General features: G+C 45.4%; 2 protein-coding genes across 2 annotated transcripts in view; both read right to left on the reverse strand.

Moving 5' to 3' along the window:
• The window catches only part of LOC125739984 (proline-rich protein 36-like), a 95,335-nt gene extending 88,189 nt beyond the window's left edge, over positions 1-7,146 (reverse strand). Inside the window, exon 1 of the mRNA XM_049010594.1 lies at positions 6,070-7,146. The gene's annotated coding sequence lies outside the window, so the exon portion shown is untranslated. The remainder of the gene's footprint in view (positions 1-6,069) is intronic.
• Positions 7,147-13,915: 6,769 nt separating this feature from the next.
• On the reverse strand, positions 13,916-20,860 carry LOC125739983 (leucine-rich repeat-containing protein 31-like). Its single transcript, XM_049010591.1, is given in 12 exon segments — positions 13,916-17,232; positions 17,234-17,394; positions 17,523-17,690; positions 18,049-18,213; positions 18,524-18,691; positions 18,767-18,934; positions 19,037-19,204; positions 19,502-19,669; positions 19,768-19,917; positions 20,008-20,199; positions 20,399-20,456; positions 20,563-20,860. Coding segments are annotated over 11 exon segments (1,689 nt in total). The 5' UTR covers positions 20,415-20,456; positions 20,563-20,860; the 3' UTR covers positions 13,916-17,067.
• Positions 20,861-21,159: the final 299 nt, after the last annotated feature.

A 21,159-nucleotide genomic window follows, 5' to 3' on the forward strand; every position in this document is an offset into this window, starting at 1 on the left:
GTCTTAGGAAAGAAACTGAAAGTACAGCAATTGGGCCTTTTCTTGGAATTGACATAATTCTTAGTAATACTTATCCAGGATGTGAAACATTCCTAAACAAGCCAAGGTACCAATTGGACTACATACATGACATAACAGTTTTCATTTGAGTTAGGCTAATAATATTTACCTAGGCTTGGTCAGTGTGACCTATTTTTACCATGATAGACTTTGTTATGATAACAATATTTTAAACTATTTTGAAAGTTTGGCAGTTTGAAAACCTTAACAGAATGTTTGTTCTGGGATTGACTCCCTAACAAGCCACACCTGTCAACACCATGGTAGGCAGTCGTAATGAAAACCATGTCTAGGCCCCATGTTTGGCATCTAACTCAGTTGCAGTTGCCTACCTAATACCTTGATTTAGTGTAAAAATGATTTTGACAGCATCAGCCAGCATTAGTTCATAGATGTATGGAATGTAAAGGGCCATATTGCTTGGAAGTTATTTGCAGGGGGTGGGGCTGATGCATGCCAAATGCTCATTTTTTTTGACTGGAATACTATATGCTGAAGGAGTTGAGTTGAGATACTTATGTTTTCAGAATTTATAGTTCAGATATGCTTCTTTCAACTGTATAAGTTTCATTCCCATCACTAACTATCTACACAGTCAACCATGCCCCCGAAGTAGGGGGTCCTGTGGGGGATTTCTCATCTGTGACCATTTTCAGATGGCAATATATCAAAGAATAAATGGTTATTTAGAATGAATTTGCATCTGCTTACAGTATCTTCCTCAAATAACAAAAATATAGAAGAATATTGGATGTAGGTGTGGTGGTGACCCCACAGCTTGGGGTCAAAATCCGAAAAAAGTGAACCAAAAACTGATTTTTGCAGCGCGGTCCCATAGCTTTGAAGTGCTTCCCCTGAGCTTAATTTTAATGCCAGATTCTGAAAGAATCTTAAGCTCTCTAGCATGCTTAGAAGCGAAGATATGGTCTCCTGAAAACCCTTACAAATGACATGCGCGATTCGCGAGTGCAAAAAAGGGGCGTGGCACCCAAATTTGAAAGGGCCATAACTTTGGACTGCATCAGAATTTTTCAATAAAACTTGGGGAATTTTCAGTGTTCTCTATAAGGATCAAATTTTACATACCAAGTTTTCATCAAAATCAGGAATGATGCCCATGGAGCCCCTGGTTGATTTGGCATGGACTGACCCAGGGGGAATCCTATAGTTAACGGCCATCTTCTGCTACCAATATTTACTCTAGAAACACACCTCCAAAAACTTTTGGTAATAACAGTCTTTATTGTCGATCGTACATCTGAACACAACCATTTACTCCCTCTCCACACACCGCTGTGACCTCATCACACGCATGTGCAAACCCAATAACCATCGCGATATACAAAATCACTGAACATACAACTGAACACTTAAAGCTAACCTGAACAGTCTAAATATTAACGTTTTCTTTTGTAAAACATAAACATGACAACAATTCTACTATGAGACGCTCCTGGATATCTGAACTTCTCACCCTATCTATAAAGGAGAGTCCAGACATCTTGAAACTTAATTTTGGCTGCCTGTATCCATTATCTCATTCTTTCGGTCACTACCTACAGCTCATGACCATATTTGAGGGTAGGAACAAAGATGGACCAATAGATCGAGAGCTTTGCTTTCAGGCTCAGTTCTTTTTTGGCCACGACAAACCGGTTAAGCGCCTGCAAAATTGCAGATGCCGCTCCGATCCGTCTGTCCAGCTCTGGATCTCTTCTAACCTCACTTGTGTACAAGACCCTGAGATACTTGAACTCCTCCACTTGAGGCAGTACCTCCTCCCTCATCTGAAGAAGGCAATCCACCCGTTTTCCAGCTGAGAACCATGGTCTCGGACCTGGAGGTGCTAATCCTCATCCCCGCCTGCTTTGCACTCGGCTGCCAACCGCCCCAGAACACGCCACGTCATCCACAAACAGCAGCGACGCAATCCTGAGGCCACCAAAGTGGACACCCTCAACACCTGACTGTGCCTAGAAATCCTGTCCATAAATATTATCAACAGAACTGATGACAAAGGGCAGCCCTGGCGGAGTCCAACCCGCACTGGGAACATGTCCGACTTATTACCAGCAATGTGGACCAAGCTTCTGCGCTGTCCATACCGGGACCGAATCACCCACAGTAGTGGGCCCTGAACGCCGTACTCCCGAAGCACCCCCCACAGAGAACCTCAGTGAACCCAGTCGGCAGCCTTTTCCAAGTCCACAAAACACATGTAGACTGGATAGGCAAACTCCCAGCCCCGCTCCAGTACCCTCGTAAGGGTATAAAGCTGGTCCAGTATTCCACAACCAGGCCAGCACTATTAATTAAGAAGGGGTGTCAGCCATGAAAGCCCCCCAACATCCATCATACCCCCGGGGCCCAGCCGCCAAGGAGCTCTTTAACCACCCTGACAACTTCAGCCTCAGTGATGGGAGAGTCCACCCCAGGCCCCATGCCCTCAGATGTCGTGAAAGCGGTGCGCGTAGATGTATCTGAGGCAGGGAAAATGAACACTAAACAGAAAATAATTTGTGAACTGATATAACAATTACAACTATATTTACAAAAAAAATGTGTTAGCACTACACCACCAGCATTTTTTTACCTTGTTTATCCACAATATGTCCTCTTCTAAGCAGGAATATCTAAGTCTACAGGCTGAGTTAAAAAATTATATTAGACGAGCTAAAAGAAATGTCGAAAGGATGGTTGCATTGGAAGCTAAGGATGACGTTAAAAGTTTCTTCCAGTATTCCAGTATTTTAACTCTAAAAGAGCTCTGAAACCTGAAATTACTAATCTGCAGGATAGTAAGGGTCTTATAATAGTAAATGACATTGATATAGTAAATGAGTTCAATGATAGTTTTGCACGGGTATTCACTGTTGAGGACCTTAGTAATTTACCAGTTATTACCTATCCAGCATCGTCTATAGCTAATATATATATAGCTGAAGCAGATGTTTTACAAAGCCTAGCTAAGCTCAAAATAAATAAATCACAGGGCCCTGATGGCATCTTACCTATAGTGTTAAAAGAGATGAGGGATATTATTTGCCGACCCTTAACCTTACTGTTTCAAAAATCCTTATCTGAAGGTGTGGTACCTTCTGATTGGAAGCACGCCTTCATAACGCCTATTTTCAAAAAAGGGGATAGAAGTAATTTGTCTAACTATAGGCCAATCAGTCTAACTTGTATAACTGGTAAAGTTATGGAGGCCATAATCAAAGAGAAAATGGTAGATTACCTGGACTCCAATAACATTTTGCGGGATAGCCAGCATGGATTTAGGAGAGATAGAACCTGTTTAACAAATCTGTTGGAGTTTTTTGAGGAAGCTACTCAGGAAGTTGATGATAAGAAGGCCTATGATGTCATCTACTTAGATTTCCAAAAGGCTTTTGATGTTGTCCCCCACAAGAGGCTCCTACTTAAACTCAAAGCAACAGGTATTTTAGGTACCGTAGCGACCTGGATTGATAACTGGTTAACAGATAGGAAACAGCGAGTAGTTATAAGAGGCACAATGTCACAGTGGGCCTGCGTTCTTAGTGGGGTACCGAAGGGTTCGATTTAAGGACCACTATTGTTCCTAATTTACATAAATGATATGGATACCAATATATACAGTAAACTGGTGAAATTTGCAGATGACACCAAGGTGGGTGGTGTAGCAGATACTGAATTAGCGGCTCAGCAGCTACAGCGGGATCTTGATTTAATTAATGACTGGGCCGATACCTGGCAGATGAAATTTAATAAACGGCGATAAACGTAAGGTACTCCATCTAGGGAGCAGAAATATAAAGTACAGGTATTTCATGGGTGTCACTGAAATAAAGGTAGCTGATCAAGAGAAAGACCTTGGTGTGTATGTTGATGCTTCCATGTCCCATTCTCGCCAGTGTGGGGAAGCAATAAAAAAGGCCAATAGGATGTTGGGGTATATCTCCAGGTGTGTGGAGTTTAAGTCAAGGGAGGTAATGCTAAGATTATACAATTCCTTGGTGAGACCTCACCTAGAATATTGTGTGCAGGTTTGGTCACCATATCTTAAAAAGGACATTGTGGCCTTAGAAAAGGTGCAGCGTAGGGCCACAAAAATGATTCCTGGTCTTAGAGGAATGTCATACGAGGAACGGTTACTTGAGCTAAATATGTTCAGTCTCAAGCAAAGGAGACTGAGGGGGGACATGATCCAGGTATATAAGATTCTAACAGGTTTGGATGCTGTTCAACCAAATAGTTACTTCAGCATTAGTTTAAATACACGAACTCATGGCCATAGGTGGAAATTAGCGGGAGAACATTTCAAGCTGGATTTAAGGAAGCACTTCTTTACACAGCGCATAGTCAGAGTATGGAATAGCCTTCCTGATAATGTAGTGCAAGCTGAATCCTTGGGTTCCTTTAAATCAGAGCTAGATAAGATTTTAACGACTCTGAGCTATTAGTTTAGTTCTCCCCAAGCGAGCTTGATGGGCCGAATGGCCTCCTCTCGTTTGTATAGTTCTTATGTTCTTATGTTCTAAAAGTTGTTGTAGTTGCTAACTGCCACTTCAGTGTTTATCGCTTCTTTGATTGACCAAAACAATAGAATGGGGTGCTTCGCTAAATGGATTTAATAAGCATAAGGATACGCAGAATTTAAGCAGATTACTAACTTCAGGACATCACAATACGCATCTCATTAATATTTTAGGCATACTACTAATTTGCATATCGAATTGTGAGCGAAAATAATTTGTATAGTGCCAAAAAGCCTGCATCCATTATGTAAAACCTTGCAATAACACAGTTAGTTGTTGTAAAAAAAAATATATCTAAATTAAATGGTCTGTTTGATTTTCTGATCGACAATTGGTCGATTAATCTAAGCACCAAAAAAGGGGAGGGGGGTGTGTGGCCAGGTCTGAATGGCTCATACATACACATGCGAGCTCCTACATATTCAATGGATTACTATGTACTTTTATAATGTTTCTGCAATGTCTATACTTTGATGTCAAATTACAAACTTCACATAAATCTGACATATTTACAAAGTACACTAAGATTAAGATGAGTTTAATGCCAAAACAAATATATAATAAAAAATATATAATAAATTATTTGCCATGAATTAAGTTTATAATGATGTGTGACCTTCCTCCAGTCAGTGAAAATGTGTTCCCTACCCCGAGACCCCAGTGGGTTAAAGCCTATGTATTAACAATGGGATGTCAAAGTTCATCCGTGTGTAAAAGCAGGTGCCCTGATACTTTTGCCAATATAGTGTATATTCCACTTTATATTTATTTGGACATTTTGATGACTAGCTAATACATATTAGCTATTCTGACTGAACGGCTGACTGTATGCAAAGACTAAATTAAAACGATGACTAGAAACAAATCGCCCTGATTGGATAGAAAGTATGTAATACAATGAATGATCGTGAGGAAATCAAACCTGCTTCAAATTTTGGTTACAGCCCTGGCCATCATGGTTGCACCCCACCCTGACTGGGACGCATCTGTCGTCATTACAACTCTGGAGGACACTCCCCCTAAAGGGACACCCGACTCGAGACCTCCCCTGGTACACCATTGGTGAAGCGCCTTCACACACGACCACGTCACCTTCACCGGCCGGCTGAGATGACGGCGAGGGCAAACACCTAATTGCGCCACTCATCGTGAGGCGAAATGCCGATTGTAAAATTTTGCTTAAACTGGTATTCAAGGTATAAATCCTGTATCCAATTCAGTACATAAATATGCAGACTATAGGTTAAAAGGAGACAGGATTGTGTATGCTGGTCTCTGCTAATTGAACCTAATTTCTATTGCTGGAATGGGAAAGATTAGCCCACCACAAGTGATCTGTGAAGGACATTCTGTCAGGAAAGAAATATGTACATATATAGAGAAAAATGCTCTCTTTTAATTCCCCTCCACGTTTCCCCAGGCCATCACATTACACTTTAAACAGTAAGAGAGAGTACTGAGAGAGTCACATGTACTGAGAGAGTCTCACCCTTTATGCCGGCTGGTTGGTGCACGTTGGAGCTCTTACTGAACAGGAGTGCTCACACCTCCAGAGCGATGAAGAAGCCCACGTCCAGCAAGCACAATGATCCACTTCTCCGGCTAGTGTTTCGGTCCAAAACCAGCGGAGGTCCCACTAGCTTCGGCGGATGGTGCAGGTAGTTTAACTTCGCTGTACTTCAGGCAGCTGACGCAGTTTAATTTCACTGATCTTAACCCTGCTCCCCGCGACTGTCCAGCAACCCAACAAACCCAGGTGAAGGTCGAATTATTAATGTTACAGTCCGAACCCCAAATACGACCAGTTCGCCGAGCTATCCAGCCTCCTTCTGTTTTGTCCTGGGTAAAAGAATCATGTATGGGCTTTCCGCACAAACTCCACAGCCGCCGCGCACGTGCACCTCTTTTTCCGGGAATCTCTCAAACAGATATGATTGGCCAAAATAAAAAAACCCACCCCATAACAGTACTCGTCAGGACAATACAATTTGTTAAATTCTACTGAACAGAATGCCACACTAATACATTCAGTGCATAAACAACTTAACTCTAACATGAAACAAAAAACATTTCACTCATAGGAAAAGAACACATTTAAAACCCCGCACACACGCAGGCGCATCGGGCATAATAGGAACGTCACCCCGCAATATTAACACCCACAAACTCCCCACTTTTTCCCTGCTTAATGTATCCTATTGGCCTTTTTATTGCTTCCCCACACTGGCGAGAGTGGGACATGGAAGCATCAACATACACACCGAGGGCTTTCTCATGATCAGTTACCTTTATTTCAGTGGAACCCATAAAATATCTGTATTTTATATTTCTGCTCCCTGCATGGATTACCTTACATTTATCAATGTTAAATTTAAACTGCCAGGTATCAGCCCAGTAGCTAATTAAATCCAGATCCCGTTATAGCCTCTCCGCTGCTAGACCAGTATCTGCTACACCACCCACCTTGGTGTCGCCTGCAAATTTAACCAGTTTACTGTATGCACTGGTGTCAATATCATTAATGTAAATTAGGAACAGTAGTATGGGTCATAGTTATATTCTTAACATTCATCCAACAGCCTTTTAAGCGGCTACTTCAGGGTAATATTTTATCATAGTACTTTTTAAAACAGACATAGTGTCACGCTCAATGATTACCGGTTGCGGCGATCGGGCAGGGAACAGGCAAGGAACGCCAGACACGGGGAAGAACGGGGTTTTATTGAGGAAACGAGGGCTAGGGAACATCAGGCACGAACTCAGGACAGCTCGACAAAGACCTCACTGACAGCACGATTACTTCAATGACGGACGAGGACCACAGCTAAGACCAGGACTTAAAACAGGACAAGACAAATCAAAAGTAATCAGACACAGCAGGAGACGATCAGGGAAGTACACGTGGGTAATCAGTTTATAGGGATATTTGTTATAGTTATACAATTGTAATACTCTTAAAATTCTTAAAATATTGTCATCCAACAGCCACTCTCAAGGTTCACCTCTCAACAATCAATTTAAAGGCTACGTTAAATTTCTATTTTATTAGCTGACCACCTTCATGGCCTATGTAATATGCAATGCAAATAAATAATTTTGTACATTTTTTTTTTACTTATCAACTGATTACAATACTACATTTACAAGTAAGGACCCTTCACAAATCCTAACTTACGTACAATATAACTATATACAAAATTCTAGAGTTTTGCCTGGCTCAATGGGTAAACTATTGACTGGGCCATCACAGGCTACATAGGTCAACCTAAGGTGTTGGACTTCTGTCTATGCCCACGTTTATTTATCTACGCACTTTCAAAGTCTGGCCCAGTTTTACAGTTTTGTGCAGCTCAGAGAGCTTTAAATTTCAATACAATCCTGATGCCCTTTAATACTGGTGTGCGAGGTCCTGGTTCACACTGGCTTCTTGCTGCAGCAGATTTCACAGAACGAGAAATTTGCATATTCAATTCAATCCACAGTTCTGAAAAAGCAAGAACCACAAGCGCAACTCTCCTGAAAGTCGTGGCGTGCATATACAGAGCAGCTGGAGAAAATTTCCGGACAGTCACGGCCGTCCTGAATGTCCCACATTTTTGCCACTGTGTTTGCCTGCTTAGTCATCAGCAACTCACCAATAGGGTCAGCTGACAGCCATAAAGCCAGGCTGTGGATTCACTCCCTATTTGAAGACTGCAAGCCAGTGAAAACCAGACGATCAGACCTCTCACAAAAGAAGCTTTCATGCCTTTCAGGAGAAAGGTGGAGTCATATACTGCAGAGATGAAGGCTGTACGTACCTATAAGAGAAAGTCAGTACAACTCCACCTTGCAAGGGCGAAAGCTAAGTCACACAAACACTAAGAACTGGACCCTGTACTACTCCTCAACATGTAAGGGTGATCCAGGCTACAGGGATGAGTACATTTTGTGTATCATTTGTAGGCGGTGGTTCCACCTTAAGTGCACAAAGTCAACTGATCATTTAGTCGTTGCTTGTACCGACTACCACAAATGTCTAATGTGTTCTAGCTGAATCAGTGAATGTTGTGAATGAATTTTGACTGAGAATCTTACATATCTATAAAAAAAATCAGATTTTTAGTTTTACATACTAAGAATTACAAAAACAAAAGTTCTGCCAACTTATTCTCTTTTGTTCAGATGATTTATCTTTTATGTGCGTAAAAACTTTAAAATTTTAGTTAAACATGCTAAGAATTCAAAACTGCAAAATACGTGCCATCTAATTATTATAAATGAAGATAAACATGCTAATTGACTGTTTTGTTGTTTAAAACATGGTAGTAATAAATAATAGCAGACAGATTGAGGATCCCTATGGGGAATGACAGCACACTTGACTGTGAAGGGCAGCTACCAGTTGTGGCACCTATAGGGAGTTAGGGGTCACAAGCTTTGCTCAAGGGCCCACACATGCATGCGCTGACACTGGGCTTGAATAGGTGACCTTTGAACCATGAGTAGAGAGGCTTAACTCACACAGCCACATGCTCAGGTGTATGGAACATAAGCGGAATAAGGTGCTAACACAAAAACACTGTTTACAGAGTTTTGGCAGCGTCGTAGTCCACAGGTGGCAGTATGTAGCTCAGTGGGTTAAACATTTATCTCTGACCCAAAAGATTGCCTGTTCAATCCTAAGCAGCACTTGTTTTTTCAAAACGTAAAAGTCTGAGATGCCTTCAAAACTCAAGTGCAATAAGTTGTCTTACAACTTGAAGTTCTCTTAACTATTTGTTTTTTTACACTGAACGGATTGACACAGTAACTGACTACTTGAAACAGTATGCTACACAGGGGCGGAGATATAGGCGGGGTGGGTGGAGCCCCCCCTCTGGGCCCGGGCCCTCCCCTGAATTGTAGAGGGCCATCCCCCCAGCAAAAAGAGGACCCTTCCTTATATTAAACACACATAAAGTCATACTGATATAATATCTCAAAAACTCTTGCAAGCTAGAACATAACATTTACACTTCAACTGTGATTTGCGACTGTAATCTGTCATTTTTTGTATACATTCTTATTATGGTGAGTGTATAATTTTTAGAAAAAAATATCTGTAAAATCACTTCAACAAACTTAAAACTTGTTTTGAAGTCAAACTAAGTTGTTCCATTAGTATTTAATGGTTTTCCATTTGAGTAATTTGCATAAAACTGCAATGCATGATGGGTAGGATCTAAAGGCTCCCTAACGTCCTCATCCGTCTGACGACATACATCAAGACTAGGAAGATGCGTGATGTTCATGCCTGGTTGCGTTTGTTGGACCAGAAAATAATTCAGTCTCGCCATGCTACGTTCTTAAAAACTGCTTGGATATAACCCGATTGTATGTCGTGGGCCTTTTACTTTATTTGTTTGCAATTTCTTTACTTTAAACTGCGTTTTCTTATTTCGGGATGTTTTATTGTAGTCTTTGTAAATATGTATATCGTTTAGCCTAACCCAGCCACTTAAGGGAGCAAGCCAGCTGAACTAGGTGCCGGTCTCTTGGCGTCAAGAAATAAAGAGACTGTATCTTCACTGCATCACTGATGTAAAAATGTGGGAAACATGTGGTTGTATAAATAAATGCGTTAAAGTAGGTTAATGATTCTGTGCTAAATTGTATAAAAAAATTCTAGGCAAGCCAAACAAATCTCCTCCTGTCTGAAAAGGCGTAGAAAACGCAATTTAGCCACTAATACTTTACAGGTTTTGTGAGGGACAATCCAAGTTTTTTGTGATCCTGCGTGCGTGTGCGGGGGGGGGGGGATAAGTTGGTGAAAGGCTACAGCTGCAAAATAACCATATACTGGCTAATCATAATATTGTTCAATATCCTGTACATCTCTGCTTATAATGAATTTGTCACCAGGATGGCACTGAATCCATTTCAAAGGAAATCTCCCAAGGACATAACTCTTTCTTCAAGAACTCGGCAAGGAATTGATAAAATCTCAAATCCAGAAGAGACAACACACTTGCAATGCACAAATACCTTTTTTGGAAAATTCGAAGAAATTACCAAACTTGGCTCAGAACATAAAATACCATGGATCTTAAAGTGCATTTTTTTAAAAATGGTAGAGTGAATATTGACAAAATTTGGTGGTGGTATAGTGTAGGCCCTTGCCTTTCAGGAAGTAGAAGAAATCTTTATACCTTAGGGGATAATGCTGAGAAATTAGTTGTCAAACTTGGCTCATATATGCCAACGCATGTACTGTAAACCCATGGATTTCAAAGTGGATTTTCTTTAAAATGGTACAATGAATGTTGCCTAAATTTGGTGGAGGTATAGCCTAGGCCCTTGTCTTTCAGTTTATCAGATATGTTTGTACCTTAGGTGATAATGCTGAGAAGTGAGCTGTCCAACCTGGCTCATAACATAAAATTACATGGCTTTCAAAGTGCATTCTTTTAAGTGGTATATTAAATCTGAACAGATTTGTTTAGGAAATAGCCATAAACGTTGCCTTTCAGATGCCATATGACTTGTTCATACATTATGGGAAAGTAAGACATTAATTGCATTTAAGTATATCCTGTACTTTGTACATACGCGTACTCACCGTTTTCCTATGCGCGATCGCTTGGAGTATGCTGTTCTCCTAAAGGCAGAAATATACTTGCTGTTAACTACATACGTATGTACGTACGTACAGCCGCGGTCCGTATCCTGCGTTCTTGGCGTCGGTTTTTGTGCATGTACTCAAAAATTGACGGAACGTATACTGAGACGCAATACCTGCGTAATTTATATGGGGCTGCGAGATCTGCACTCAACAGTTAAGATGTCCACGTTTGAGGACCTGTTGATTGAGCAAGTCCGCAATTATCCTAATTTATATGACGTGACAGAACCTCTCTACAGTGACAAAATAGCATGTAATAATACTTGGCAAGAGATTTCAAACATCCTGAATATTAATTCAGAAATTTGTAAAAACAAGTGGCGACAAGTGCGAGACCAGTATGTTCGAGCGTGGAAAAAAAGTTTGCCGCAAAACGAAGCGGTGATCCTGCTGACCCGGTGTCTTTCCTCCTCAATGTCTCTCATTGGCAAAACCAGAGAAAAGTATTTCCCATTTTGCTGACGAGATCTATTAATTGGTCGAATGTACCATCCATCCATCCATCATCTACCACTGAATCCGGGGTCGGGTCGCGGGGGCAGCAGTCTCAGCAGGGAGACCCAGACTTCCCTCTCCCCGGCCACTTCATCCAGCTCCTCTGGGGGGACCCCGAGGCGTTCCCAGGCCAGCCGTGAGACATAGTCTCTCCAGTGTGTCCTGGGTCTTCCCCGGGGACTCCTCCCAGTGGGACATGCCCGGAACACCTCACCAGGGAGGCGTCCAGGAGGCATCCTAATCAGATGCCCGAGCCACCTCATCTGGCTCCTCTCGATGCGGAGGAGCAGCGGCTCTACTCTGAGTCCCTCCCGAATGACTGAGCTCCTCACCCTATCTCTAAGGGAGAGCCCAGCCACCCTGCGGAGGAAACTCATTTCGGCCACTTGTACCCGCGATTCATGACCATAGGTGAGGGTAGGAACGTAGATCGACTGGTAAATCGAGAGCTTCGCCTTTTGGCTCAGCTCTCTCTTCACCATGACAGACCGATGCAGCGCCCGCATCACTGCTGACGCCGTACCGATCCGCCTGTCGACCTCCCGCTCCATTGTTCCCCCACTCGTGAACAAGACCCCGAGATACTTAAACTCCTCCACTTGGGGAAGGACCCCATCCCCAACTAGGAGAGAGCATTCTACCCTTTTCAGGCTGAGAACCATGGTACCCCATACTTCCGGAGCACCCCCCACAGGACTCCCCGAGGGACACGGTCGAATGCCTTCTCCAAGTCCACAAAACACATGTAGACTGGTCGGGCAAACTCCCATGAGCCCTCCAAAACCCTGCTGAGAGTATAGAGCTGGTCCACTGTTCCACGGCCAGGGCGAAAACCACACTGCTCCTCCTGAATCCGAGGCTCGACAATCCGGCGGACCCTCCTCGAATAGACCCCCGAATAGACCTTACCAGGGAGGCTGAGGAGTGTGATCCCCCTATAGTTGGAGCACACCCTCCGGTCCCCCTTCTTAAAGAGGGGGACCACCAGGCCGGTCTGCCAGTCCAGAGGCACTGCCCCCGATGTCCACGCGATGCCGCAGATGCGTGTCAACCAGCACAGCCCCGCAACATCCAGAGCCTTGAGGAACTCCGGGCGGATCTCATCCACCCCCGGGGCCCGGCCAGCGAGGAGCTTTTTAACCACCTCAGCGACCTCCGCCCCAGAGATAGGTGAGTGCACCCCCAAGTCCCCACACCCTGCTTCCATTACGGAAGGCGTGTCGGTGGGATTGGGAAGGTCTTCGAAGTATTACCTCCACCGACCGAGAACGTCCTGAGTTGAGGTCAGCAGCGCACCATCCCCACCATAAACAGTGTTGATGTTGCACCGCTTCCCCACCCTGAGCCACCGGATGGTGGACCAGAACCTCCTCGAAGCCGTCCGGAAGTCGTTTTCCATGGCCTCGCCAAACTCCTCCCACACCCGAGTTTTTGCCTCAGCAACTGCCAAAGCCGCATCCCGCTTGGCCTGCCGGTAGCTGTCAGCTGCGTCTGGAGTCCCGCAGGCCAAAAAGGCCCGGTAGGACTCCTTCTTCAGCTTGACGGCATCCCTCACCACTGGTGTCCACCAGCGGGTTCGAGGATTGCCGCCGCGACAGGCACCGACCACCTTATGGCCGCAGCTCCGGTCAGCCGCCTCCACAATGGAGGCGCGGAACATGGCCCATTCGGACTCAATGTCCCCCGCCTCCCCCGGGATATGGGAGAAGTTCTGCCGGAGGTAGGAGTTGAAACTCCTCCTGACAGGGGGTTCCGCCAGACGTTCCCAGCAGACCCTCACTATACGCTTGGGCCTGCCAGGCCTGGCCGGCTTCCTCCCCCACCAGCGGAGCCAACCCACCACCAGGTAGTGATCAGTTGACAGCTCCGCCCCTCTCTTCACCCGAGTGTCCAAGACATGCGGCCGCAAGTCCGACGACACGACTACAAAGTCGATCATCGAACTGCGGCCTAGGGTGTCCTGGTGCCAAGTGCACATGTGGACACCTTATGTTTGAACATGGTGTTCATTATGGACAATCCATGACGAGCACAGAAGTCCAACAACAAAGCACCGCTCGGGTTCAGGGTCGAATGTACCATCTCCGCGATTTGCGTTTTCTTCTCTGGTGCCCTCTCAGCATAATGAAGATTAATAATTCTTCAAGTGAAGACATATTTGTTCGCAATAACAGATGATGAGTTTAAGATACAGGTATTCATTCATTTATTTGGTTTGCGGCCTCGACACTGACCCCTGGTGGTAAGGAGTACACACTACAGATTACGGACGCAAGTATATCAGCACTAACGTTAACAACACAACTGTGTACGGATACGCATACGTAGCTCACAGCAAGTGATTTCTGGCGTAATGTACGGCTGATACCGTAATGTTACATCTATGCGTGCACCTCACATTTTAAGCACGGAAGATTTGGACCGTGTTTTTCGGTGAAACGCGGATAGCTTGACCGCATTTGCTCTATAGACTAAACCATTGCATAAATTAAAAAAGGGGCTAGCCTTTTAAACAACAGGTTATGATTGATAGTTGTATTGAGTGTTAATAAATTTAATATTAATGGGCAAAAAAACTATTAGCATCATGTTCAACCAGGAGTTGAGTTGCATCTACATGGCTGCATTTGGCACTGTGTTAAAATGATGTGACAGGGATATAGGGCTCTCAAAGGAACAAACTGGCACGCTTAGGTTTGCTCAAAAACACTATTAAAAGTGATACAAAATTACATATATAAGCAATAATAGTCAAATAAGTACAAACTATTGCATATGAATTATGAACAATAGTTAGTCAAAAAGAATGCAAAGTATTATGCATGTCAAACTGTGATAAGTAATCCCAATAATCAAAAATACTGCAAGCTATTCACACTCGGACGTGCCATCATCACCCACCTTCACTCTTAGAGGATGAGTTATAAAACAGTGAATGACAAACTCACTTACAGACGGGGGAGAGATACAGCCTTTAAGGAGACTAAAGTGGCAGGCAATAGAGACAGAGTCATACTCTGACTTGGAAGCTTAAAAGCTCTTTTTTTTGGTTCAGCAGCCCATAAAAACTTAAAATCCAAAAGGATTAAAAAAAAAACAAACAGAACTCATATGAACCTTTACTTTCACTTCTGCCTTGTACCCTTGGGGCCCAGCCAGGCATAGCCTGCAGGAATAACAAGGGTCTGCCCTCCTGTGGGCCCACCACCTGCAGGGGGAGCTGTGGGATCAGGTGATATGCAGATCAGGTGGCAGTCGAAGGCAGGAGCCTCCATGGACCAATTATCGGCTACCAAATCTGGATTAGAGGTAAGGAGCATGCGCTGACAGTGTTGCTGCACCCAGCACACGACAAACCACCTCAGGGATGAGAACCTGAGTGCAGCCATGCGTCAAGTGATACCTCCACACCACACTAGTACAAATGGACCAGTATGAGCTTTTTTCCAGTGGCTGGAGTGCCAATACTGCCACCAACCCCGGAATTTCCCTGTAAGTTGGATGACCGCCTTATAGGGCTGTATTTAGATTAATGTCATACCCAGGATGAAGCAATTGCAGGTTAGGGGCCTTGCTCAAGGGCCTAATGGAATAGGATCACTCCAGGAATTCACAGGATTTGAACCAGCAACCTTCCGATGTCTGGCACAGATTCCTAGCCTCAGAGCCACCACTCTGCCACAAAGTGCAATTGCAAGATAAAAATTGTGTAACTGTTTTAGCCTATTTTAACAATATGTATTTGGTTTGTGTCAGCCCTCCAAATCTAAGGGCAAATATTTATTTTTTTTCATATTTACCTGTTTATGTGTGTTGGCATTTGTGAGGAGTCTGCAGTAGCTTTTCTTGTGACTGTATGTTGGTTGTCACATAGATTGGGTTGTGACACGGTTACTTGTATGACTGTATGACTATATGAAGTCATAGTCTAACAACTTTGAAGCACAAAAGGTCATTTTCTTCAGTGCGGCAGGCGATATCCGGCAGCTCATAAAAACTTAAACTGTTTTGGATTTTAAAAAAAAATCCAGAACAACGTATTTCTTATGAACCATTACTCTCACTTCTGCCTTCTACCCTTGTGGCCTGGGTGGGCATAGCCCAGGGGAATAACAAGGGTCTGCCCTCCTGTGGGCCCACCACCTGCAGGGGGAGCCGTGGGGGTCGGGTGCTATGCGGATCGCGGCAGTTGAAAGCAGACCGATCTACAGACCGATCTTCACAAATCAAAAGTGGATTGCAAGATGACACAGAGCTACATGTCTGATAGATGACCCGAGCATGAGAGGCTCTCATTAAGATGCATGCCAAGGCCCCCGTTAATGACTCCCCAAACCACTCAATTCTACTCAAACAAAATATACATTGTCCTAAATAATGTTTTTATATTCCTATCTAGAAGATGTTCATAATCAGTGCTTCATCCACATTATATTAAATGCCTATAATAAAAACTATTTCCATATTTGTTTAGAAAATAGATTTCCTGAGAGCTTACCGAGTGATAAACACCAGAAAATAGTATTATAGTTAATAAGAGAGAGGGTAAACTACCAAATCCCGCACTAGGTAAAAACAAATATATAAATCCTATTGAGAAATATGTCACAAATCATCATGCAACATGAATATTAAACAGCACTACATCTTGTACAAATACAAACCATGAAAGCATTCTGTGATTCAACAATAAGTTGTGCGATACTTAATTTACTCACAGATTAACTGAATCCCAATAAACAATTCCATCCATTTTCTATAACCACTTACCCTATTCAGGGTCGTGGGGGGTCTGGAGCCTATCCTGGAAGCTAAGGGCGCAAGGCGGTGAACAATCCATGATGGGGCACAAACCCATCACAGGGTACACAATAACTGAAATCTAAACAAGTTGTGTTTTTCAAGGAATTCTTTGTAAGAGGTGTCTGACCAATCATATTACTAGGCCTGGGCTGGCACTCTACAGAACTGACATTTTAGTAAATAGGAGCAAAGAGAGCAGCCAGCATTACACACAGTCAGTAGCCGATAAAAGCAGCTCACTCACCAAAGGCAACACACCTCAGTTAAGGTTTTGTAGCTTTAGGAGATGAGAATTATCCACCTTTGCCATTTTTGGTACAGATCCCAAAATCTCTGTGGTTTATAAGATGAAATGTGTTTGGTATTTATTTGGGTCAGAGAATGAGGAATGACCAAACACAGGCTGTAATTACAGGCTGGTTAGTCTCCTATCTCATTTATGCTGATTCTGCCTCTTGACTGCATCATGACGAATCGCCACTTAGCTACCAACCAAACAATGTCAGCGCATCACTAATCCCACCAACGCTGCCAATATTCCCACCTCTAGGGGTCATAGTCAAGGAAGATGCTCTTTCCGGCATCCTTGCAAAAAATGTCTATCATGTTCTTGTCATGGGGGGTGAGGCTCCAGTGGCGCAAGGCCGCCACCTGCAGAGCGGGAGGCCGTGGCGTGGCATTCAGCAGGGCAGACAGCCAGGCAGAGGCGGGGGGCGGCATCCGAGGGCCGCAGGCTGACGTCCAGCTCTGTTAGCGCCACCAGGCTCCCCAGTGATTGGAAGAGAGGCAGCCATCCTGCCCCGCCCACACCGCCATTGTAGGACAAGTCCAGCTGCCTCAGGTGACTCAGGGCCTGGCGATTTGCCAAAGATGCTGTAGACAGAGAAAGAGAGAGAGAGAGAGAGAGAGAGAGAGAGAGAGAGAGGGGGACCCAACTGCTGAAACAGGGCCGCCTTGAACGCAGGAAGCCGGAAACAAACACTCTGCGCTCCGAGCCCCACCCAGTTGCAGCACGTCCTCCGCCGTCAGGCCGCAGCTGCTTAGCCTCATCTCCAGCAGGGCGGCGCTAGTGGGCAGGGCCTCCAGCAGTGAGTTCAGCTTCCCCCCCACACACTTGTTCCATGACAGGTTCAGGGCCTCCAGCAGGGGAAGACAGTGCACTGCCATGGCTGTGAACACAATGTGTAACTGACAACTTGTGCAAAGTCATGTAACAGGCACCACTGCCCCCTGCAGGGCACATAGTGCAGTGCTCTGACGCCGTATCCGAGAAGCGGGTCGGTGTAGGTCCCATTAATGAGCCTTCATGCCTCGAAATAGTCAAAGATTAGCAATTAGCTCTTCTTAACCAATTCATGCATATATTTTTAACACAAACAATCCAGGCTAAAATACCTGCTTTAATATGACACCAACAGGAAGTGGGGAAACCAGCCACGTGTTGCCAGGGGGAGTAAGATCATCTGAACATGTTATTATTTATACAGGTCTTTAGTTATGAGGTAAACCAAGTAGTTGACAGCATACCGAGAGCCAGGTAGGTCTCCTCTGTGAGACAGCAGCTACTTAGGTTAAGCCTCTTCACGTTTCCCAATGGGAAGCCGGCAAAGAGCTGCTGGGTCACGCCCCCAAGCATCTTATTGGAGGATAAATCCAGCATGGTGATGTCAGAGAGGGAAGGGAGTGCCTGAACTGGGGGGTGAGGAGACACACACACATATAGGTTTGTAATTATATTTTTGTGGGGAAAACTCAAATCTCAACATGATGACCCCCACCCAGCCCTAACCTTAAGCATAAGTAACCAAACATTTTTAGTATTTTGATTGCATTCACAGATCTTTGTGGGGACCTGAAAAATGGTCCCCACAAAATAATCTAAACATAATCCACACACACACACACACACACACACACACACACTGCAAGAAAAGCACCCAGAAAAGTTACATGCACTGCCAGCCTAGCCCCCCCCCCCTCGCCCCCCCAGGGCAGTGCTCACCCAAAACCTGCACATCCTCCTCTGTCAGACAGCAATCGTGCACATCCAGGCAGCACAGCTGTGCGAGGCCCCCCAGCTGGGCCCCCAAATGGGCCAGCCCCCCAGACACCCCCCTGTTACAAGACAGATCCAACTCCTGCAGGGTGGGGAGGAACTGGAGCACACCACCTATAAACATGGGGGGCTTAAATTGTGGCTGCCAGAATGTGTTTTCAGTGACTAAAACACGTCAGGAAAACCCACCCAGCATCTCCAGGTCCTTGGTCCCCAGTCCACACCCCCGAAGCCGCAGAACCCGCAAGCCCGGGGCGTCCTGCAGCTGGGGGACCAAGTCCCCAAAGGCCCCTCCCAAAAGCTGGTTTGTGGACAGGTCCAGCAGCTCCAAGCCCGTAAGCCTGGATAGCATAGCACCTGGAAAAGAGGGCGGCCTTCAAACCCACATCTAACCCTGGGCCAATCAGGAAAGCAGGTAGTTCATTTTAATAGGGCAAATGCAATGGAACGGAGCCTCACCCACGGCGCCCACATCTGCCGCAGTGAGCCCACAGTCCACTAGGTGGAGCTCCTTCAACCGGCAGCCAGAGCGGAGTTGAGTGGCCAGGAGCTGCAGGTGGCCCCCCAGCCCAGCGTTCCAGGACAGATCCAGTACCTCCAGCAGGGGGAGCTCTTCCAGGGTCTCCCCTACCATATTCGCATTTCAGACAATAAGCACGTGCATGACAACATGACACCTTACAGCCTGGCTTTAACCAAGAAACCATATTAACGCATCAGCAAAAAAGACTAAGTTACATAAGATTTTAAAAATATCAGCAGTTATTAAAAACAAACGTTCTCTGGGCTGATTTAACTTTGGTAACTTACTGATGCTTCTGGTCAGAGTTTTAAAGCTAAGAACATGACCACTTCTGGTTCTTAAATTATTAAGCGTGTATACATTGCAATTCTCAGCAGTCATTCTGCGTGGACGCCTCATACCCAGGGCAGCAAGGTCCTGAGGGCTCAGCCTGCAGCCACTCAGTCTCAGCGCCCTCAGCCTGCACACGTGCTGGAGGTGAAAGGTCAGCGCCTTCAGCGACCCTCCAATCAGGTCATTCCAAGAGAGGTCCATCTCATCCAGGCTACTCAGGAAGGGCAGCAGGGTGGCTGTTTGAGGAGAAGAGCAGGGACCCCCTGGCCCCAGTCATCACTACCTCCACATTTACCTGCCCCCCGCTGTCTCCTGCCACAGCCCGCTTACCCACCCAGCTCCACCACGTCGGTGGCTGTCAGGTCACAGTGGCTCAGGCTCAGGTTCTGGCTGTCCGGCTGCCTCCCCATCTTCTGCACGAACTGTCTGACGCGCCCCCAGCCCACCACGGAGCCCGTCTCTGTCTCTAAGGACTCGCTCTCCCCTGGAAACCACACCCACCGCACTGACATAAGACACTCATCACTGAAAGGGTGGGGATCATTCGCAGGGCGCCTTAATGATCCCCTCTCACCTGTCCCGGGGGGCACATCCTCCTTGTCCTCTCCCTCCTCAGAGACGCCGGACTCCTTCCTATCCTCGCTTTCAAAGGGGCGGAAGAACCGGGAGACAGACGGCTTCTGTAAACGCTCGCTGAAGGACTTCTTCCTGCGGATCTGGTTCATGATCAGATCCAGGGGGGACCGTTTCGGGGATTTCTGTGAATCTGAGCGAACAAGTGTGAACATCGAGAACAAGTGTGTAAGCAGCGGTCGCTGAGCCCTTTAAAGAAAATCACATGCTGCGATTTCGCCTGTTCCGCGGGACGCGGAAGAGAGCAGCGTTTTACTGATTAAACTATCAACACAGCCTTATAACCGTATAAGAGCCCGGTTTCTTTATTCCTTTAGGACCGTAATACGTACCTAGTCTCTCCATCATGCAGTCGGTAACACTTTCCGCGAGTTTTACTAATGGTGGGAGCTGAGAACGAGAAAAGACATGATCGCTCAAAAACAAATTTAAGCGAGTGTAATCCCATTACCGAGGGAAAACCGAAAACTGAACCTAATCCCAATAATTTGCTCACTTTTTAAGTCAATGCTTAGTTTTTCCCACCGGGAAACGATGGCGGCTGGTGTGGGGAAAGTCCTGCGCTAACAGGTGATTAGATCCGGGCAGGGAGGACCTCCTCCACCGCACTTTGAAACCGCGCATTGTGTGGACGCACGGCTGCATGCACTTTCTGTTTGCTTGAATAATTAACGAGTCGAACATGGAGGAAAACGGCCGAGGAGCTCTGGACGCCGCAGTCACACCCCCTATAAACCCTGTAAAGAAGGGACGTGCCGTCGGAGGCCAGCACCTGCCCGAGTGACTGGAAGTGCCTCCCTTCCTGAGCAGGAACATAGCCACGTAACAATATTACGGGTTGGAACCCCCCACCCCCTAGTTTAATCCTCCATTGTTTTGGGTGGCGGAGTAGTTTGATATGAAATTACGTGCTTATTTAGCATATTTAGCAAAGGTCACAGTTCCTGTTGAGCGGTGGGAAAACAGCACAGGACAGTGGCCATAGAACAGGGGTGTCAAACTCCAGTACTGGAGGGGCAGATCCCTGTGCATCTATGTTCTTTCCCTGATCCACCACAAATTAATCAGCTCAAGAGCTGTGTTGTAATTAGCA

Source organism: Brienomyrus brachyistius, chromosome 4 (genome assembly GCF_023856365.1).
Source record: "Brienomyrus brachyistius isolate T26 chromosome 4, BBRACH_0.4, whole genome shotgun sequence".
Classification (NCBI taxonomy): Eukaryota; Metazoa; Chordata; class Actinopteri; order Osteoglossiformes; family Mormyridae; genus Brienomyrus; species Brienomyrus brachyistius.